General features: G+C 46.6%; 1 protein-coding gene across 4 annotated transcripts in view; it reads right to left on the bottom strand.

Moving 5' to 3' along the window:
- The window catches only part of LOC149339633 (uncharacterized), a 131775-nt gene that overhangs the window by 55340 nt on the left and 57284 nt on the right, over positions 1-19151 (bottom strand). For 3 of the 4 annotated variants that reach the window (XM_089548331.1, XM_089548334.1, XM_089548333.1), the window contains exons 2-3: positions 9882-9956; positions 1106-1775 (exon numbers count right to left, since the gene is read on the bottom strand). In XM_089548331.1, the coding sequence (XP_089404457.1) occupies positions 1106-1775; positions 9882-9956 (745 nt within the window). Of the gene's footprint in view, positions 1-1105; positions 3706-9881; positions 9957-19151 lie in introns of those variants that run through there. The other variant, XM_089548332.1, reaches the window with a different exon arrangement.

Raw genomic sequence — 19151 nt, 5'->3', positions numbered from 1 at the left:
GTCTCTTGGTTAACGGGACCTAGATTATTTCAGAGCACGGGCGTGATTGCAACGATTCGTTGATGCAATCAAGTACCTATCATACGTCATTATGTCACTGTAGTATAATATCTGAAAGAACAACAGCTGCAGTTATCGCCCAACACCGACTTCTGCTTGCGCTATAACTTACTGCATTAGACAACAGTACTAGACGTCCTGTTCAATCATCCTGTGACCAATTAACTGCTTCCTCTGAACGTGCGAGCTTTGAATACGATTTCGTCGACACAAAACGTTACTAGCTATTAATAGGCGAAATGTTGATTGACAGAAATATTGCTCGCTTCAGCTTGTCGTCGAAACTTCCTCAGCTGCTGTCTTCCACTCATATGGAAATCAGTAATTTATTCATTATTAAGCTGCAATATATGTCAAAGTATATGCAAGTAGTTCTACGTCAATGTAGGCGACACTTAATAGTGAGTCATAATTTGATTACGGATACGTCTTCCGCGATTGCGTCAAGATCGGTCACTCAGTGCATCTATCATTTGCGATTTGCTGTGCCATTCGTAGCAAAGTTTAGGCATGACATGAAGGCATCCAAGCTTTCCCGCGGAATACTAGGCAGCTCACACTCGTTGCAACGACAAAATGCATTTGATGCCAAACGCACCGACTCTTGTTTGCCCTTTTGTGATGTGTCCCATACTTTCGACTCACTCACAATATGTCTTCCCTCTCAAAAGATCGATTAGGGACTGCACAAAGCGCACGAACCTTCCCCGGTCCATCCGATCGCTTTCGGGATAAGCACGCCACAGAGAACGGACCAGCTTCTTCTATGCCGGGCAGAGCGCGTTTGTCCGATCGACACCCGTCTCAGTCAGCCGCAGATGGCAGCCGCAGGAGACAACAATGATCCTTCGAGCGGGGCACCCTGAGCGAGCTCACCCATCTGTGCCGGGAGGGGGCGATCCCTTTCCATTGCGACGAACCGTCAGTGTCAATCACGGAGACGAGCGATTGCCCGTGGCGATAAGTGGCCCCTTATAAAAACCGCGACTCGCCGCCGCGGGCGTTTTCTCGCTAGCAGCGCGCAAAAGGATGGTGGTGGACTTACGCGGCTTGGGCACGTTTCGCTTCACTTGCATCCATTTGTAGGTGGGCACCGGCGCCGGCTTGGGCGGCGACAGTCCGGTCCGCGACAGCGCGTGCGAAGACGCCTGGTAGGCGGCGGCGGCGGCCGCGGCGCCGTTGTGCTGGCAGCTGTCCCGCACCGCATCGTAGCCGTCGTAGCCACCGTAGCCGTTACGCCTCTGCAGCGTCAGCGGGTCGAGGTAAGCGGTGGCCGGGTAGCCCGGCGGCGAGGCGTGCATGGCGCTTCGCTCGGCCATGTGGTCGCCGGGGGTGGCGGCGTGGTGGACGCCGGCCACGGACTCCATGTGCGCGTACTCCAGCCCCGCGCCCCGGTACGGGAAGCCCGTGGTCGCCGTGGTGGGTGCGGGCCTGGGGCTGGCGCCCCCCGGGGACCCGTAGCCTCCGCGGGCGCCCGGCGGTGCGGCGCCGTGCAGGTGGTAGCCCGCGGCTGCGGCCGCAGCGGCCGCGGCGGCCGCCTGCTGGTCCAGGTTGGTGTAGCTGAGCCCGTTGTTGTCGTTGATGATCTGGTGGTGGCCGAGGGAGGACGGGTCCCCGTGAAGCGGCGGCGTCCGCGGGTCCCCGAACGAGATGGGGCCGTACGCGCTCTCCGCCGGCGCCGCCGGGAAGTACACCTGCGCCGCCAGGTCGTAGTGCTGCGTCGAAGAAGCGTAGGGCGCCGAGGCGCCGTCCCCGTTGTGACACATGCTCGCGTACACCACATTGGAGTTCATCGTGGACGATGTCACCGCGCGCTAGGCGCTCAAGTAGGCGTCGTCGTCGTTCGGATCGTCACGTGACACCGGCTGCCCCATGCGACTCGTGCGCGAGCGGGGCCCGGGGCCCCCGCGTGGCTCCGCCGTCGTCGTGACGCAGCGTCCGCGAAGAAAAACTCGCACCGCTCTCGCGCACTCACTGCCGCGGCTGCTCGGCGCGCCGGGGGGCCGCTCGCTGCTGCACGCCCCGAGCGACGACAACACGGCGCGTCGCCATGGAAACCGCGACTACCTGTGGACGACGACACATGGCCTCCGTGTGCGGCTCTAGCGGAGGGCGCGGGCCAAGTCGCGCGCTGCGCGCTCTTGCCTGGCCATTTTTTTATAGCCGACTGCCGACGAGCGCTGGGCGCCGCGCGGCGCGCGATCAATCGGGGAGGGGCGGAGGGCGGACGCAGACGGGGCCCCGCCGCCGAGAACACCCGCCTTTCCGGCCGCCGACACCGCCTCTCGCCTGCGCCGCCGCCTGCGCCATCTGTGGGCGCCCGCGTCGTCACTCTTGGAGACGAGAAGCAGGCCCGACAACGGGCACATCCCGTTTCTTACTTTTTCGCGACCAGGTAAGAAACCGCGGCAGGTGAGAAGGGGGCGTGCGCCGCAATCGAGCCGAGGCATCGTCAGCCGGTCGAGTGGGTTAACCGGCGTTTCGAGGGGTTCCGTGTCGCATGGCGCTTACTGGACGACTGCTATACGTCGGGGATCCTCGCACGCTCTGGTCGGGGGTCTCGGCCGCTATCCATCACGGCTTCCGGAAGAGCTAACGGGCCCTTCGAATGGTGTGCCGCGGTCTATCGGGGAACGGCTTCCGCCGGCGTCGCTACAGAGCGAGACGATCACTGCGATCAGGCCATTCACGTGCATGGTTTCTGCCATGGCATGATTAGCTTGCCCTGCATATGGTACAACTTTCCATGTTTGGAGTGGACGATGTGCTCATCGGCGCTTTCGCTCTTAATCTGTCGACACCTGACCTGGAAGCTACAGGTCGCGCCTACAAATCTGTACGTCAGAATTCTCAAAGCTGCTCACTTCTTACTTGGTATTCTACTGGCCACCACTTACGACGCGCCGGCCTGTCGACGTGAGCCACCTGTGAACAGGTCTTACGCGCTAGATGCACTGGCAATGCGTGCATTGATTTTTGCTAGCGGCAATTGCCGGTTTAATGACAACCTTTTCAAACTTAGCACGAGCCTCTTCGTGCCTATTCATTCTGTAGTTAATGGGAGATGAAAGCAAGCGTTATCGTCGCGGCATTGCGATCGTCACCATTTCGTTTCGTATAATATTTTAGTTTTGATTCGTTCAGGTATTCCTTACTGTTTTGCTCTGAATGGGTGTTCATGAGAAACTTACAGAACTCCTAAGACCCAGTGATGGTTCCGTGCGAAGCGCACTTTTCTAATGTATTTACGAACGCGTTGTTTTCGGCTTAACATGCAGCTTGGCGACAAGCTTCTTGATTGCGTACATGATTCTGGTTTCCGGAACCACCTTTTCCGAAATGAAAACATGCTGCAAAGCGTTTACTGCACCGTTAAGCGTTTTGACTAACCAAGCATGGTAAGATGACGTAGCTCATCAATTACGTCGCAAACAGGGCAATCCGAAACAAACACAAAAAGAAGCGTACAAATAAAGGCTTTAGCGACAAGCAGAGGCTTTTTGTTTTGTTTCCCCTAAGTGAATTAAACATCGCGAGGAATAAACCTCAAGCTAGGGGTATTTGATCATTATTTTGACTTTGATTTGTATAAGTCTTCCATTCACGATGGAAGGTTTATGAAGGAGTGGACAGCACACTACCAAACTGAACTACTATCACTTTCTGCTTTTCTTCCCCCCCCCCCCCTTTTTTTTTTTTTTTGATGGCTTGTAATTTCGGGATCTGTCGCTGTCTTGGGGATCGTTATTTTCTCCATGTGTCTTCGCCGATGTGCTAATTCTGCAGCGCGCCGCTTGCAGCGGACGAGAATATAGAATACGGCGGAAGTTGATATAACGTATACAACAGTGTTATAACGTTGCTAGGACGCCCACTGTCCATCGCGCGACAGACGCTCCTGCCGGCGTCGAAGAAGCCGAGCGCGCGCGGACAGCTCGCGCGAAGCGCGCCTTTTGTCATTCTCGCTCGTGATTATGCAGCGTTGCGAACGTATCAATCATGCAACGGCAAACGCTCGGCTAATTCTGTGTGCGATATTTCGAAACTCGGGTGATGGAGCGCCGCCGGTTGTCTCTTCGCTTTCTTTCTCTCTATCTTCCACTCTCCCTTTCAGCTCGCTCACTCGCTCCATCTGTCTATCTCTGCTTCCGAGCCCCGCGGCGCTCCTCCGTCGGCGTTCTTTCGCCGCTCGCGCGAGGTCTGCGCTACATGCCCGATCGTCCAGAGCTGTTTACAATTGTCGCGCGCTGCAAGCGGCCGAACAAACGAATGTGTGCAAACGTTCGCAACTGCAGTGCACAGCAAGCGACTGCCATACTTCATCGCATTACGCACTAACACAAAAACGCATTCATTAACCGTTAGAAAGAGAGCGAGATACAATTTATCGCAGTTTAAATTTTATCCCGCGTAATAAATGTACAGAGGGCAAAACGCTTGTTTAGAACACGTTCTGGGCATGTTTTGTGCTGAGCACGCGAGGTCTATAGATAACATTTGGTTAAAAATGGTCTGGATGTAAGCATGTACAGTTAAATTTACATGATTTCGTGGTAACTTTTTGACTTCCTGGTCGCAGCGCCTTTGAGAAATGCGGAACAGACAGTTGCTCGTTCTAGACATGCGTTTTGCCCTCTGTACCTCTTGAAATCGTAAACAAAATTTCGACCAGAAAAGTGCGTTCTTATGCGAGTAAATACAGCACGTTGTAATCTTCTTTGGAAATTCCTATTGAATATGATCTGTAAGAATGTCTGCAGTGGTATCTATTACGATTGATTGATTGATTGATTGATTGATTGATTGATTTATTGATTGATTGATTGATTGATTGATTGATTGATTGATTGATTGATTGATTGATTGATTGATTGATTGATTGATTGATTTATTTGGCGCCTTTGAGTGTAACACAAGAAATGGCAAGAACAAAAGAAGAAAACAAAAATAGAATGAGATCTGCCTTTATACTAGCCGTGGGCTAAAAATAATTGATGTAAGGGCGTCTTTTTCTTTCGTTTTAGTATACGCGTAAAGCGTGCCATTTTATTCAATAACATTTCATTTTATGCTCATTTACGTCAGATCTGCACCCACCCTGCCATTTCCACTACGGATCCCTTATTAGGGGCACGTTTCAGCATTTACAATTCTTGAACAAACATGCGATCGGTGCTGCAAAGTATCTACGCGCTGCTTTTCAAGTGGCGCTTGCTTGCGTGGCAGCTATTCACTGCGGATAAATGAAACCGCGAATGCTGTTTTATTTCTGCGTGCGTTGATTGCCACGCGCCCCTAGGTGCTGTTAATTAGTACCGTGTAGCAGAGCTGGGTTCAGTGCCATTTGAAATAAATGACATTCATGAACCTGATTGTCATTTGGCCTGCTTCAATGCTGCATAGTAAAAAAAAAAAAAGATCTAAAAATGCCTTCGAATGACACAAGTGGCAACCTGCGAAGAAAACTAATAAATAAATAAATAAATAAAACAGCGTTTGCACGTGCGAAGTGGTGGAAAGTGTAGTGAGCTGCCGTCGTACTTCAAGACTTTAATTTACTTTACGAGAGATAATTAATTTTACAGGATCGCCTCAGCGATCGCGGTCCGTCGCATAATTCAAGGCAAGAGTGACCCTATCGGCTGAAAATACATTAGTTAAATAACATTATGATGGGCATGTGGGAGTGGGAGAGTACGGCGGAGTCTTCAGGGAACCGTACTGAGCAAGAGTGCTCTGTTCAGTATGGTGGTTAGAAGCCAATGAGCGTGTGGAACATCGAGCGAGCGTAATGGCTCTATCCAAGAACCTGGGCCGACGGAATCGACCTATTCGAATAGCGGTACCCGTGCGTTGTAAAGACATATCCTTATTGACCTTTATGACAGCCGCAATACTCCTACTTCCTTAGCTGCAATTGATAGGCATGTTGGAGAATGCAAAAAAGGAAACAATAATATTTTTTTTTTTGTTAAACTCCATAGTGCTACCTGCTGTTCGGTGTTTTGCGGACGGTCCGGAGTGGTTAATAAGCTTTCAGTTATAATTTCTCAGTACCCGTAACTGGTAAATGTCATTCAAGCCTAATGGAAAAATGTCTTCATGTAGCAAGTGAATATTAGCACCAGGAGACGATGTAATTAGTTTCTCAAGCCATCAAACCTTCCAGTGTGACAGGGATATTAGCCGCGTTACCTGATTGATCCCATATCTGCATATAACCAGGGCTGAACTTCGCTTCTCTGTGCGAGGTTTGTTCTTTTGACAAAGCTAAACGTAGTAAGATAAGGTCGCTATTTGAAGTCCTAACTTGTCACGAAGGGTCAACTATTCCAAAGAATGCGTTTCTAACAGCAGGTTCTCACGTCTTTATGCTTCATTTTAAAGGCTCGTGAAATGATCTAGACTAAGGTCGACTGCAACCTGGCAGCATCGAAATCTTCATATGTGCAATTAGCTATCCACTTTACACTACACAGTGTTTCACGCATATTTCACACAAACGTGCAGTCGTTGAAAGTATAAGAGGGAAGAAACTTTTCGCTCAAAATCGCGAAATTTCTGGATACTCCGCCACTAAGTTTGAGAATGACTTCTGCGTATTACACCGGCCGAGAGGAAAACTAGTAAAAAAATATACTGAAAGCTGTGCTTGTAACGCATATCTTAACGCTTGTAACGAAAACCGTACTTGTAACGCATCTTATCAAGATATTAATGTTCACTCTTTGTTCCCTCTCACCACACCACTTGCGTCATGAAGGGCAAGTGGATAGACGGTAGAGGAAAGGCAACAACGGTTCGTGCGGCTGCATAAGTGTGAAGAAAATTAACAATTATAGACTAAACAATAGACACCGCTCAACCATAGAACACGCAAAACAAAACAAATTTCACGAAAAAATGTGCACATGTACCGCATGCTTCAGGAGTCCAAGCCGACGTATGGCTGCACACAAAAGATCAAGCCACCGTCCCCCCCCCCACCCCCCTAGAAAAAAAAAAAGCAGGCACCCACGCATGTCCAGATGCACAAGGACGAAACATATACAGGCAGCTGACGTAATTTCTCAACCTGAGCGAGAAAGTGCATGCGGGGTAGGACCACATCAACAACCATTTAGCCCTGCGAGTCCCACCGAATTAGAGCAGCCAAATGAGCACTCACGTTCCGAAGTTTCACGGCGCCTGTGAGCCAAGAGAGGTTACACGCGGTTACCATTGTGCACGGGTGAAGCAAGCAAAGAAAAAAGTAAACATTTTGAGGTTTTGCAAATTATGCGAAGTCTTGTGTGAGTGTGAGTAGGGAAATGGGTACGCATCCAATCAGGGATAACACGGTGCAGACGTGCTAGATACAGGACGCTCCCTTTAGTGAATGCATAATGTGCAGCGTCAAATACAGTTTGTCACATGAACACGAGTGCAGCCAGTTCAGGTGTCCGCTAGGTGAGAGAATGAAGGCGCCTTGTCTTTTCTGATAGCTTCCCCTTCCCATTGAGACTGTACTGGATGTCGGACATTCGTCACGAAACTGCTGCGATTTCAACCCACACATAAAAAAAAAAAAACCTTCGGCTTTACAAGCTGAACTAAATCTATTCTGGCAGAGTGGTCCTGCGCCTCGACACGCGTTAGGCGACAGCTGACATGGAGGTGCCTTATCTTTTTTCATAACTTCCCCTTCCTATTGGGGCTGCACTGGACATCGGACATTCGTCACGAAAGTGCCGCGCTGACAACCCCGAAAAAAGAACCTTTGGTTTTACACGCTGAGCTAAAACTTTTCTGGCAGAGTGGTCGTGCGACTAAATACGCAATAGGCAAGAGCTGATATATTTCAAGTTTCTTTATATACCACTTCATTTATCTATCTCCCTAACTGAATTCAACTGGTCTGAATTCAACTTGATCTGGAGACTCGAGAGCGGTGTCGAATACAACGCATCAAAAGCAGCTCCTTTTGGATGAAAGAAGGAAGGAAAGAAGGAAGGAAGGAAGGAAATAAATAAATAAATGAACACAGAAAGAAAGAAAGAAAGAAAGAAAGAGAAAAAGAAAGAAAGGAAGAAAGAAAGAAGGAAAGAAAGAAAGAAAGAAGGAAAGAAAGAAAGAAAGAAAGAAAGAAAGAAGGAGAGAAAGAAAGAAAGAAAGAAAGAAGGAAAGAAAGAAAGAAAGAAAGAAGGAAAGAAAGAAAGAAAGAAAGAAAGAAAGAAAGAAAGAAAGAAAGAAAGAAAGAAAGAAAGAAAGAAAGAAAGAAAGAAAGAAAGAAAGAAAGAAAGAAAGATAGAAAGAAAGAAAGAAGGATCGGAACTGTTTGCTGCCAGCACTGCTGCGCAAGGCACGGCTGCATCTCTCGTTTCGTCGCTACTTAAAATGCGGAACAGACAGCTCGCTCCCCACGCACACGGTATCCCCGCAGCTGACCGGCGTTCGTTTGTCCTCTCCTAGCAACGCGCTGCCTCTCGCGTGGTGCGCTTCGAGGTGTTCCCAGCGTGGTTGTTGCTCCACGCGGGCTGAGGCGGAAATCCATTACTCTTCCTTCGCGGCGAACAACTAATTAAACACAACGCCTAGCCCATGATCGCTCAACAAACGCGCGTACGCCATTTACTCCGCGCTCGCGCACTCTGCGAGTCCGGAGTATCGTCTCTCTTGTCTCCCCCGTGCTGCAGAGCGTTGTACGCGGCCAGACTTGCAAGAAAAATGCGGAAGGAGACCGGGGAAAGAATCGAGCCGGGCTGTGGCGGGGTGAACGAGGGGGAGAAGGGAGACCGCGGCAGTTTCTTCCTTCAATGAAATGCGGACGCCGCTAGTGTGTATGCATAAGCGCAACGTCATGCCTTATGCTAATGATTTTGTCAAGTGGCCGCCGAAGACCGCGTGTCCGAGCAAAAATAAATAGAAGTCTGAAGTGTAACCCATTTAGAGAGGGTTCCCCTGCTCGACGCCCACCTTTTACAGCTTTTCGGTCGCGTGTATTAGTTCTGTTTGTTTGCTCTTCTATCTTGGGACGGAGTCGGAGCCGATGGTAAACGGCGCTGTTGGTGGGGGAGGCAGATGACTTCGGCCGTTCGGCGACCATTAGTCATTCGGGGCCTCGAGCGTGCACTCGAAGCGCCTCTTGGTCAGCGGCGGGTTCGCGTGTGTGTCTGTGTCCATATGTATGTATGCTTTGGCCCCCTCGCGCGCGCCGCTAACGATGTCGCGCGCCTGTACACGTGCGCCGGTTGTTAAAGCTTATTCGTTAAGTAGCCGTTTCGAGCCGCTCGTCTGCGAATAGGTTCTGACAGGGCGCTTTATTTATGAGGCGGCCTGCCGGAAACTTTGGGTCGGAGAGGGGGGAGGTTTGACTGCTTTATTCCCCTTTCCCTTGTTTCGTTTCCCATGCACTTCAGGCGCACTCTGTATACTTCGAAGAGTTAATTTACGTAATTCTCTGCCTCTGGTGAAGCTAGCATACAATGCTTGTTGCACACATGTGCAGGTGCCCCTAAAATAAAACGGAGCATAGGTGTGCAGAAAAATTGCGCTGCTTCACACGGGGAGATAAACAGGCTCACATTACATGTATGTATTGCACTGGTGAGCATCCATGCTGTATTCATACGCATACACCGCTAGAGGGCGCCGCAAGGCAAGTTGGTCTTCACACGCGTGCTCCGCTTTACTTTTGGGACAACTGTACGTATCGAAAATGTCCGCAGCATCAAAGCTTGACGCCATGCACCGCGCGTTAAGGCGTCTTTACACTGGGTGGAAAGTCACGAACTGAGCTGGCAGCCATGCACTTTAATGCAGGTTGTAAAGAGAGCTCCCACCTTTATGTCGGCTGCGTCCGACGACGTCCTCATCACAATGCGAACCATGCGATCTGATTGGTTGGCTGGGCGCCCCTGGTGGAAAAAAAAAAAGAGAAAGAAACATGCAGAAAAGCACCGGTTATACTGCAAGGCATGCTGAAAGCTGGGCGAGTCGCTGTAATTTTACTGCACTTGAGACGCACCGCTGTAGAAAACAGGACGGTGTGCGGCGGTTTACATTGTTTATTTCAGTTATAGCCTGTATAAGAAGTCGCATCATAAGAGATCACTCGTATCATCCACAGCTATCGCGCATTTCATGCATTGCGTTGCGCGTACCTTTCAAATTAATGGTGTCATCTCAGTGCTTGGCCACTCTTTTGTCAGCTTAGCACAAAACAAATAACATCTGTAAATTAAATTGGTTCGAAGCAGGTCGTTGTTTTCTTTAATGTCAAATAAGTTTCGGCGGGAAATTGTGTTAGAAGGACGTCGAAGGCAGGGGTGTAATACGTATTAATGACGTGCAGACATCAGCAAGGCATTGCAGCCAGGTAGCACGATGTCACTACGGTGCTGTATGAACTGCCGCTCGGTGGCGCACCAGTCACTTTGTAGCCTAGGGGAACAACAGTAGGATGAACATAACCACTAACCCGTGGTGCGCTTACAGCATTTGGATCACTGTAAACACTGCACCAAAATGCCTTAAATGCACGGAATCGTGCACAAACATCAAGCTCTTGTTTCTCTCATGAATTACCTCTAAAATTGTCTAGCTGGACGCCTTTACAAAACTTTCTTTAGAAAATCTGTACACTTTCTATACACGTTTGCCTATAAAGTCTACCGAATTTCTGTAGACAAATCCTATAAGCAGTCTATAAATAATTTATAGATTTATGGCCGTATACTTTTAGTAGACTTTTTTCTATAGACGTTCTATAGGTCATTTTGATAAGGTCGCATTACACTTCAACTGCTGACGTCGAAACAAAGGGTTTGGAACGTAGGACGGATTCTCTATTCGTATGCACTACGCACAACGAACCGCTTGAGTAATTTTTTTTCTTCCAGTACTGCTGAGATCGTTTAGACTATATATGTATATATATATATATATATATATATATATATATATATATATATATATATATATATATATATATATATATATATATATATATATATATATATATATATATATATATATATATATAACTCCTTTTGTCGACAACATGTAAGTGGTGTGAACAGTGACGCAATAATGACATTTTTGGCTAAACAAAATAAATCAGTAGCCGTGCATGCATAATCTTATCACCGAAAACGTCATCGGGGCATCTGACTTCGCTTGGAAGGGAAATAATGACGTCTTGCGGGGTAGCGGCAATGAGTTCAATATAATGAATGTCGTCTTTCTTGTATATAGGAGGATCCTGTCGAACTTACAATCAGCAGTCTCTCTCAGTGACCATTTCGCATCTGTGTATTAGGCGGTGCATGCGATCAAAATATTATGCGTTGTTTTAGCCGAGGACAAGGATAAGACGTCCTCGTCTCCAGCTTCATTAAACGACGCAGTTTACGTTTCAGGCTCAGTCAAGAATACCAAATGTCTTAGCACCTACAAATATGGGACGAATTTTTTAGATTTGAGTACGTCTTGCACGCGTTTTTGAACCTTATTCTTTCTTGCAGAACGAGAAATTTTGTTTACTAAAGTCAGGCATAATTTCGCACAAAGGTTATATAAATAAGTTCGCTGCTTTCCCAAACAGTACAGAGAAAACATGTACACACTTGCATGTTCCCTTTCTATATATACAAAAAAGCATTCAATTTGTACAGCCTAGTTTTCTGAAGGGTATCGCAACAAAAACAACTGTCTTGACAGAAGAAAAATTCGTGCAGAACTCATTCCTAAACTCTCTGTGGAATACTTAGAATATCTATCGATCATTCACAGGCGTTCAATAGCATCAGTCAACTAATTTTATTGAAAGACAACTATGGATGCTGTTGCAGTCTTGCATTGTGCTTTCTCTACGCCACCTGCTATATGCAGTCAACAGTTCGGTTTTCGAGCTCTGTGTCAGCGCTTCGTAAATGAGGAATTCTAGTGCGAACTGGGGGGCGCTGACACGGTGGAGGATTCCCACTCTTTACTAAAACAGGGATTGGCCGCCCTTGTATAACTGAACACTGTCGCCATCCCTCGTTAATCAATATAATCACTGGTCACCGCCTCCTGATTCCTCTGTCAAGTTACCCTCAGACCTCTTTCCACAGCGTCTTCAGATTAACTGGCGAAGACTGCTGTCAGACTTGCAGCACTATGGCGGGCAGACTCACATCACTGTGGCGGGCGCTAAGAATACCTGAATTCGAACAGGCTGCACTGAAATTTAATATGACGGCGTAGAAGAACGCAAGAGCATTATTGAGTAAATGGAGCCTATCCTGTGCTGTTCGTTTAGGGCAACAATGTGGACTGAATTTAAAAATCTGACATTCAGTTTCTGAGGTTAGCATGTAATACTCATGCTAAGTCGTGCGAAGTTAATCACAAACACAATATCTGTTGTGTTTTTGCATTAGGCTGCCACCAGAAGTTGGCAAATTTTGCATCAACTTTTCTGATGCACGAAAACTTAGCTTCTCCATACGTCATGATGCGATGCAGACATCAGAGCACGGCCCATGCATAGCCCTTTCCTTCCTTTTAAGCATTCTGAGGTTAAGAACGCTGCAGTTAAGATCGGAGCAGATCGTTGTTTCCAAACTAGTACGTCCTGTATTTTGTCCAAAGATTAACGGCTGGCTACCAGAGAGGCTGTACAAAATGGCTGCTGCCCTTGTTGAAAATGGAGAAGGGTGCGTGGGAGTGAGGTCATCGTTTTTGCTTTGGTGAAGTATCAGGTGTTTCAGGAAAGGTGATCACCAATTTTTTTTTAAAAATAGGGTTTTTGAGGTCAAGAGAAGTTTTTTGCGGCACAGTAATACCATTGTTGGCTGACGTCAGAAAACAGGTGAATCATGTTAACTAGTAAAGTGATGAGCTAAATTCTAACAGTTAACTTTTCTACTATTACAGACAGGCACATGATTACAATTACAGATTTGTAGCAAGCCGTTTGCGACAGCCGTATCAGTTTTTAGAATATTCAAAACGCTGTAGAGGACGAGGAGGCGACGCGACGCGACGCGCTGGCGCCGCCGTGGGTCAGACACACGAGATGCCTCGCGCATCCGCGCCTCTCGTCGATAACTTGAGATGCCTCACACCTGCGCGGGCGACATCATCAAAACGTCTAGTCGCTCTGCTCCCCCTCTCCCTCTCTCTATCTCTCTCTCTCTCTCTCTGTTGTTGCCTCCGCGCTCTCCTTTCGAAGTCGCTTCTGTTTTGTGAAGAATAAAATCAGTCTGCTCGGAATCACCACGCTGTCAGCACGTCTCTTCTTACCCTGCAACGAGGACGAACCACTCGCTACAACGCGATTACCCTCGGCGCTGTGGCTCGACCAAATTTGGCTATTTCGACTAGTTGCGTGCACTGGAGGGGCTGCTTCGTCTGTATACTTTTCTAAAGCGCATTTGTTGTGCACGGTGCAGCCAAATTTTGTCGAGACGCCAGCAGCGAGGGTAATCGCGTTTTCGATATTCCAAAAACTGATATGGCTATTACTAATGGCCGGTTACAAATCTCTAATTGCAATCAGGTGCTATCGCTAATAGTTAAGAAGTTAAATATTATAATTCAGGTAATAACTTTACTTGTTAACATGATTCGCCTGTTTTTTTGACGTCCGCCAACACTGGTATTACTATGCCGTAAACCTTTTTACCTTAAGAGCCATATTTTTAAAAATTAGTGATCAGTTTCCTTGAGACACCTGGTGGGATGACTTAGTGCGTTCGAAAGCTGAAACCGAAACTACGTCGAAGAACAAATGCAGTGATAAATTATTTACCGACCATAGGCAAATTCTGCGCAGGGGTACTTGTTGACTAATGTCTTGCGCTATTCCGACGAAAACACATTGGAAAAATTTGGCGCTTCCATCCCTTAAGAAATGACTGTGCTTTTTGATGTGGGATTTCCACTGGTTTGCTTGCGGAGTTTTTTAAACATATGTTGGGCTTCATATTCCTGGTAATCCTGTGCATTATTATGCTATACCTTTTCATTTTCTTCCATGCATATCGATTGTCTCTTTTTTTTTGAGGAGGAGGGGGGGGGGGGGGGAGTTGTCTGTAGCGAGACCACCACCCATACTTTTTAAGTTTGCTTAATGGTGTCTAGAGGAGTACTATATATCTATAAAAGCATTCCCTGTTCTTCCTATGTTGTGGCTAGCGGTAAAATTATCGGTTAGAGAAAGCACCGTAGACGGTGTACAAAAAGTACACCATGAAGAAAACGCAGGAGCTGCCACTAACGTACTGATACAATACAAAGATTGCAGCACACACAAGAGGCTGTAACCATGGCTGATTATTGTCCAGAAACCGCCTAGACATTAGAATCGCCTTCAAGGGATTACTATTTACCACACTTTTCGCACTTTGCTAGTAATCAGGGTGGTTTCGCGGCCTAAAGCAACGTCGTGATAATGTTGCATATGCCACAAAGCTCCGAGTTCGAAACTACGTATATAGTTTAGAAGAGGCCAGCGTGTTGCTCTTTCGCGTAAATATCAATGCCCAGGATTTCTTTTTTTTTTTTTATGCGAAGCATACTAGCCGCACAACCGAGCTCTTCCTTGCTGCGCCGCGCGCGGCCGCGTAGCTACCACTTGACCTACATCGGCGCACCACGTGATATGACGTCACAACAGCTGTGAAAGCTGGGGCTCAACTCGTGCGCTCGCTTGCGGACGCGCAGCCTCCGCCGGCGGTATGCTTCGCATCCTAGGCTTAACTATAAGCTAAGCCAGGCCATTTTTTTTTTTCACTTTACTATTACCCAAACTCGCTTGTTGTTCCTCGAATTTTGATATTCAGCCATATGTTTCAGGCGGGTCTTTCAACGATACTTTTTCAGAGTTTCACAGTGTGGAGGTAACCTTTTTGTAATCTTCGTACATATCCTTGTGTGAAGTCTGCTTTGGTTCCCGGTAACGTTTTGACGTCGCTTTGACGTGCTCTGCCGCCTAATGATGCGAAAAATTGCCTGAATTTTAATCTACTTTTCGCGCAATTTGCATTTAATGACCACATAACTGCACCGAGTACTCAAAAGAAATGTAAAGGGCCACTGATGCCGTTATATTGTTGCGACACACAATACATAGTATTACCTCATGTCATCTGTGCGACGCATTCTTTTGATTAATCACTTAATCGATAATTGTTATGTTAAGGGCTTGGGCAGGGCATGTAATGCGAAGGCAAGATAACCGCTGGTACTTAAGGGTAACGGAGTGGATTCCAAAAGAAGGCAAGCGTAGCAGGGGGTGGCAGAAAGTTAGGTGGGCGGATGAGATTAAGAAATTTATGGGAATATACGGTGGCCGCAACTGACGAAGGACAGGGTTAGTTGGAGAGACATGGGAGAGGCCTTTGCCCTGCAGTGGGCGTATTCAGGCTAATGATGATGGTGGTGATGATGATGATGGATGTAGTTTCAGTCAATTAAGAAAGTGATAGGACGACACAAACGGTAATTGAGATGACATAGCGAGCATCGGCGCTGCTTTTGTGGCGGCAGCGAAGGATTGCAGGAAGTGCAGTGCACTATCATAATGCGAAATCTAAGAAGGGGCAGAAAATTTCTTTGAATAAAGCGAGTTCGAAATAGCAGGATCCCCTGTAGCAGTGACGTAGGGTTCTTAATATACCGAGTGTTTCAGCGAACACTTTCAAACATTTTCAAAAATAGTCTTTTTAGAGTAAAATAACGGCTTTTGCGGCGTGGTATTGCCAGGCCTGGCGGACGCCAGAAAACAGGTGAATCATCTTAACTAGTAAGCTCGTTAACTAATTCTTAATAATTAACTTTTAGCTTGTACAGTTAGGCGTCTAGTTGTAATCAGGCATTAGTAGCCGGTCGTTAGTAATAGCCATATCAGTTTTTAGAATTTCGAAAACGCAATTACCCTCGCCGCAGTGGCTCGACGAAGTCTGGCTGCATCGTGCGAAAATACATGCGGTTTTGAAAGCATGCAGGAAAAGCAACACCTCCAGTGCATGTAACGAAAAGGCCAAAGTTTGTCAAGCTACAGCGCCAAGGGTAACCGCGTTTTTGAAGTTCTAAAAACTGATATGGCTGTTACTTACGACCGGCTACAAACCTCTAATTGCAATCAGGTGGCTAACTCTAATAGTTAAAAAGTTACTTATCGGAAATTAATTAACCAGGTTACTAGTTAAGATGGCTCACCGGTTTTCTGGTGTATGCCAGACCTGGCAATACCATGCTGCAAAAGCCGTAATTTTGCCCTAAAGAGCCTATTTTTGAAAATTTTTGAAAGTGTTAGCTAAAACACCCGGTGTATTGGACGACAAGCAAAACCATATTAGGCTAACGAAGTTAAGGAGCAGATGCGGAACGTACTGAAAATTTTGGGAGTTGCTAGGCGAACTGACCGAAAACTCAGCCTCCATATCGCTATCAAATGGAGGCATACACATACGAATAAAATAAAATAGAAATACAAAAATGTCGCTTTCAAAGCTGACGCGATGGAGTTGCCAATGATGCCTTTTGTCGGCTCCACCATTTGTATTATGATACTCTGTGTGTTTGCGACTCATGCAGCAGATAAATTTTGAACAGTGGATGGATCAAGAGCTGGAACTTATTTATTCGGAGAGTATACCTGTGAAGCAAGACTCTGAACTACATTTACTACATTCGTGCACCCTATAGGTGCTAACACTGGAACAAAGACACCCTTTTAGCACTCAATCTCGATCCTTAATTTCATTCCTGTTCACTGTGCGATATTGTCTGAACACTTTTTGTTGGCATACTGCCGTGATAAGACTATGATTGTTCAATCTTCGATATAGATTGCATTTTCTTTGCTTGTATCTATTTTTGCATACCTAGAGGTGTTTACTCTGCGATCAACTTTCAGCCTTATTGTCGATTTTCACGAAATCGACAACACGCTGCGGTGGATCCCGAGCTAGTCTATGAAGGATCGGGCCGCCCGAAACCATGTCTTTCGCTCCGTTGCGCAAGTGCTTTCCGGGCACTTTCAGGCGTTCCTGTAAACAATACCCTATAGGAGGGCTGTTACATACGCGTTTCCCCGATAACGAGGTACGAAAGCCGTTAAGTGCAAATTCGTGAGTTTTCTGGTGCCAACAGTGCGCAAAAACCATGAGAGCAGCAACGTTTTAGGCTTAATAGCAGTACAATGACAGCGCAGTTCTTATCAGGCACCGAGCCTATATTTCTCAAAATGTTGATTTTCCCGGTCCAGAACGCGGCTTACTTAAGTACGAGACGCTATTTGTTGCTGTGCGGACGAGACTGATAGCTACATATCAAGCGTGAGAGGTTTGGGCGACTGTTTCTAAAATGCCAGGCCTTATTATGGCATGCCTGTATGGAGACATGACACTTTGTTATCGCGAAGAGTGGGGAGCGATGCGATTTGCGAATTCCAGCTCATTCTGAATGATTTCGGTCTTCTTTAGTAGTATTATATGCCCTCACTGTAACTGCATCCAGTCAGTCAGACAGGCGGATTGTAAGCATCGGACAGAATATGGCAAAAAGAATTATAACATAACGGCCTTACATTCATTACGTGTGTTCGATCGGCTGCTTATGAATAAGCTGAGATGACATGGCACGGTTGAATGCCCCGAAAAAACAGAGTTGAGATAAAGGTGACCTCATTGTTCTCGCTTTCGAGCTGTACACATGATTCGAGATCGAAATTCATGTTTAAAGGTGCACGTAGTCAGCAAAATATATGAGTTAAAAAAGAAAGGCAAAGAGCCGCAGGTTTATCAGTTAAAGCTAAGGTTGCGCTATTGCGAGTTTTTCTGGTTTCTTTTCTGCGCAAGCAGCATTACAGTCCCTTGATCGTGCATATCCCTAAAGTGCTATATTCTATATGCTTCTAGTTTTATAATTTGCAAATTGTACTAGCGTCTTAATCGTCGACGTCACTGATGATGATGATGATGATGTCCTCAGGCTTAATGGCACATACCCACAGCGGGGGATTGGCCAGGGTGCATAGCGGATACAAACGCACTCATGTACAGGGAATGGAGTAATTTGATAATTCTGGAACACAAAGCTATATGTCACTGAGTCCAGGCAGCACGCCTCTTTTTCTTTTTTATTCCTTTGCACAATTGAGGAATGAGACTGCTTCGATCGCATGTGCACGACGCTGCCACCATCCACGAACAAGCGAGAGTATATCGTGAAATTTTTAAAATAAACGCGATTCTACCTATGCTAAATCCAGAAGTCCTCCGTAGCGCAGCCATGTTGGATCGATTAAGGCGACCTCTGTAGGTCGTGAAAGCCACCAATGCAATCGCCTGTTAATATTACTGACGCGCTATGCTGTGCTGTGAATTGGATTGTCTGTTACGTACCATAGAAATGTTGTGCAGTGGACATATATGCTGAATTGTAATTGTCTACTACGTACCATATAGAAGTGCTGTGCAGTGGATATATGCTGTCAGCTGTTCTGAAATTACGTTCCCCTCTGCTAAAAGGAATAGTCGGCGCATGTCCAGATCGCCAACCTGTCCTTAAATTCTGCATTCCTGTCCTGCACGTGTCTTTAGTTTCTGCATTCTGCATTACAACCTGCACTGTAAAGCATCACTGTGCGTTACAATGCCGATACGTAGCTTGGCTGTGGCTGATTAAGATATGATCTAAAAAGTAGCCCGGTAATAACAGGAAATTCTGCCAGAACGAAATAAAAAAACAAAAAAGAGGAGCTTACGAAGAAAAATAATATGCGGATACTGGCAGCAAATTATAAGCTCGTTCCTCCGGCTCCTCTTTCCAAATAAAGGGTTTCGAAAACGGAACAATGAGAGCTCGATATGTAAATGGAAATGGAAAGAGCGTGTTTCACGCCGGCAATGTTCTTTCTTTCTTTCTTTCTTTCTTTCTTTCTTTCTTTCTTTCTTTCTTTCTTTCTTTCTTTCTTTCTTTCTTTCTTTCTTTCTTTCTTTCTTTCTTTCTTTCTTTCTTTCTTTCTTTCTTTCTTTCTTTCTTTCTTTCTTTCTTTCTTTATTTCATTTTCTCACAACAGAGAAAAAAGGAGCAGGAGCTAAAGGCTCATAGCCTGA

This window comes from Amblyomma mixtum, chromosome 6, assembly GCF_055824585.1.
Source record: "Amblyomma mixtum isolate Tamu chromosome 6, ASM5582458v1, whole genome shotgun sequence".
NCBI classification, from domain to species: Eukaryota; Metazoa; Arthropoda; class Arachnida; order Ixodida; family Ixodidae; genus Amblyomma; species Amblyomma mixtum.
This window is presented reverse-complemented; position numbering and strand designations above follow the sequence as displayed.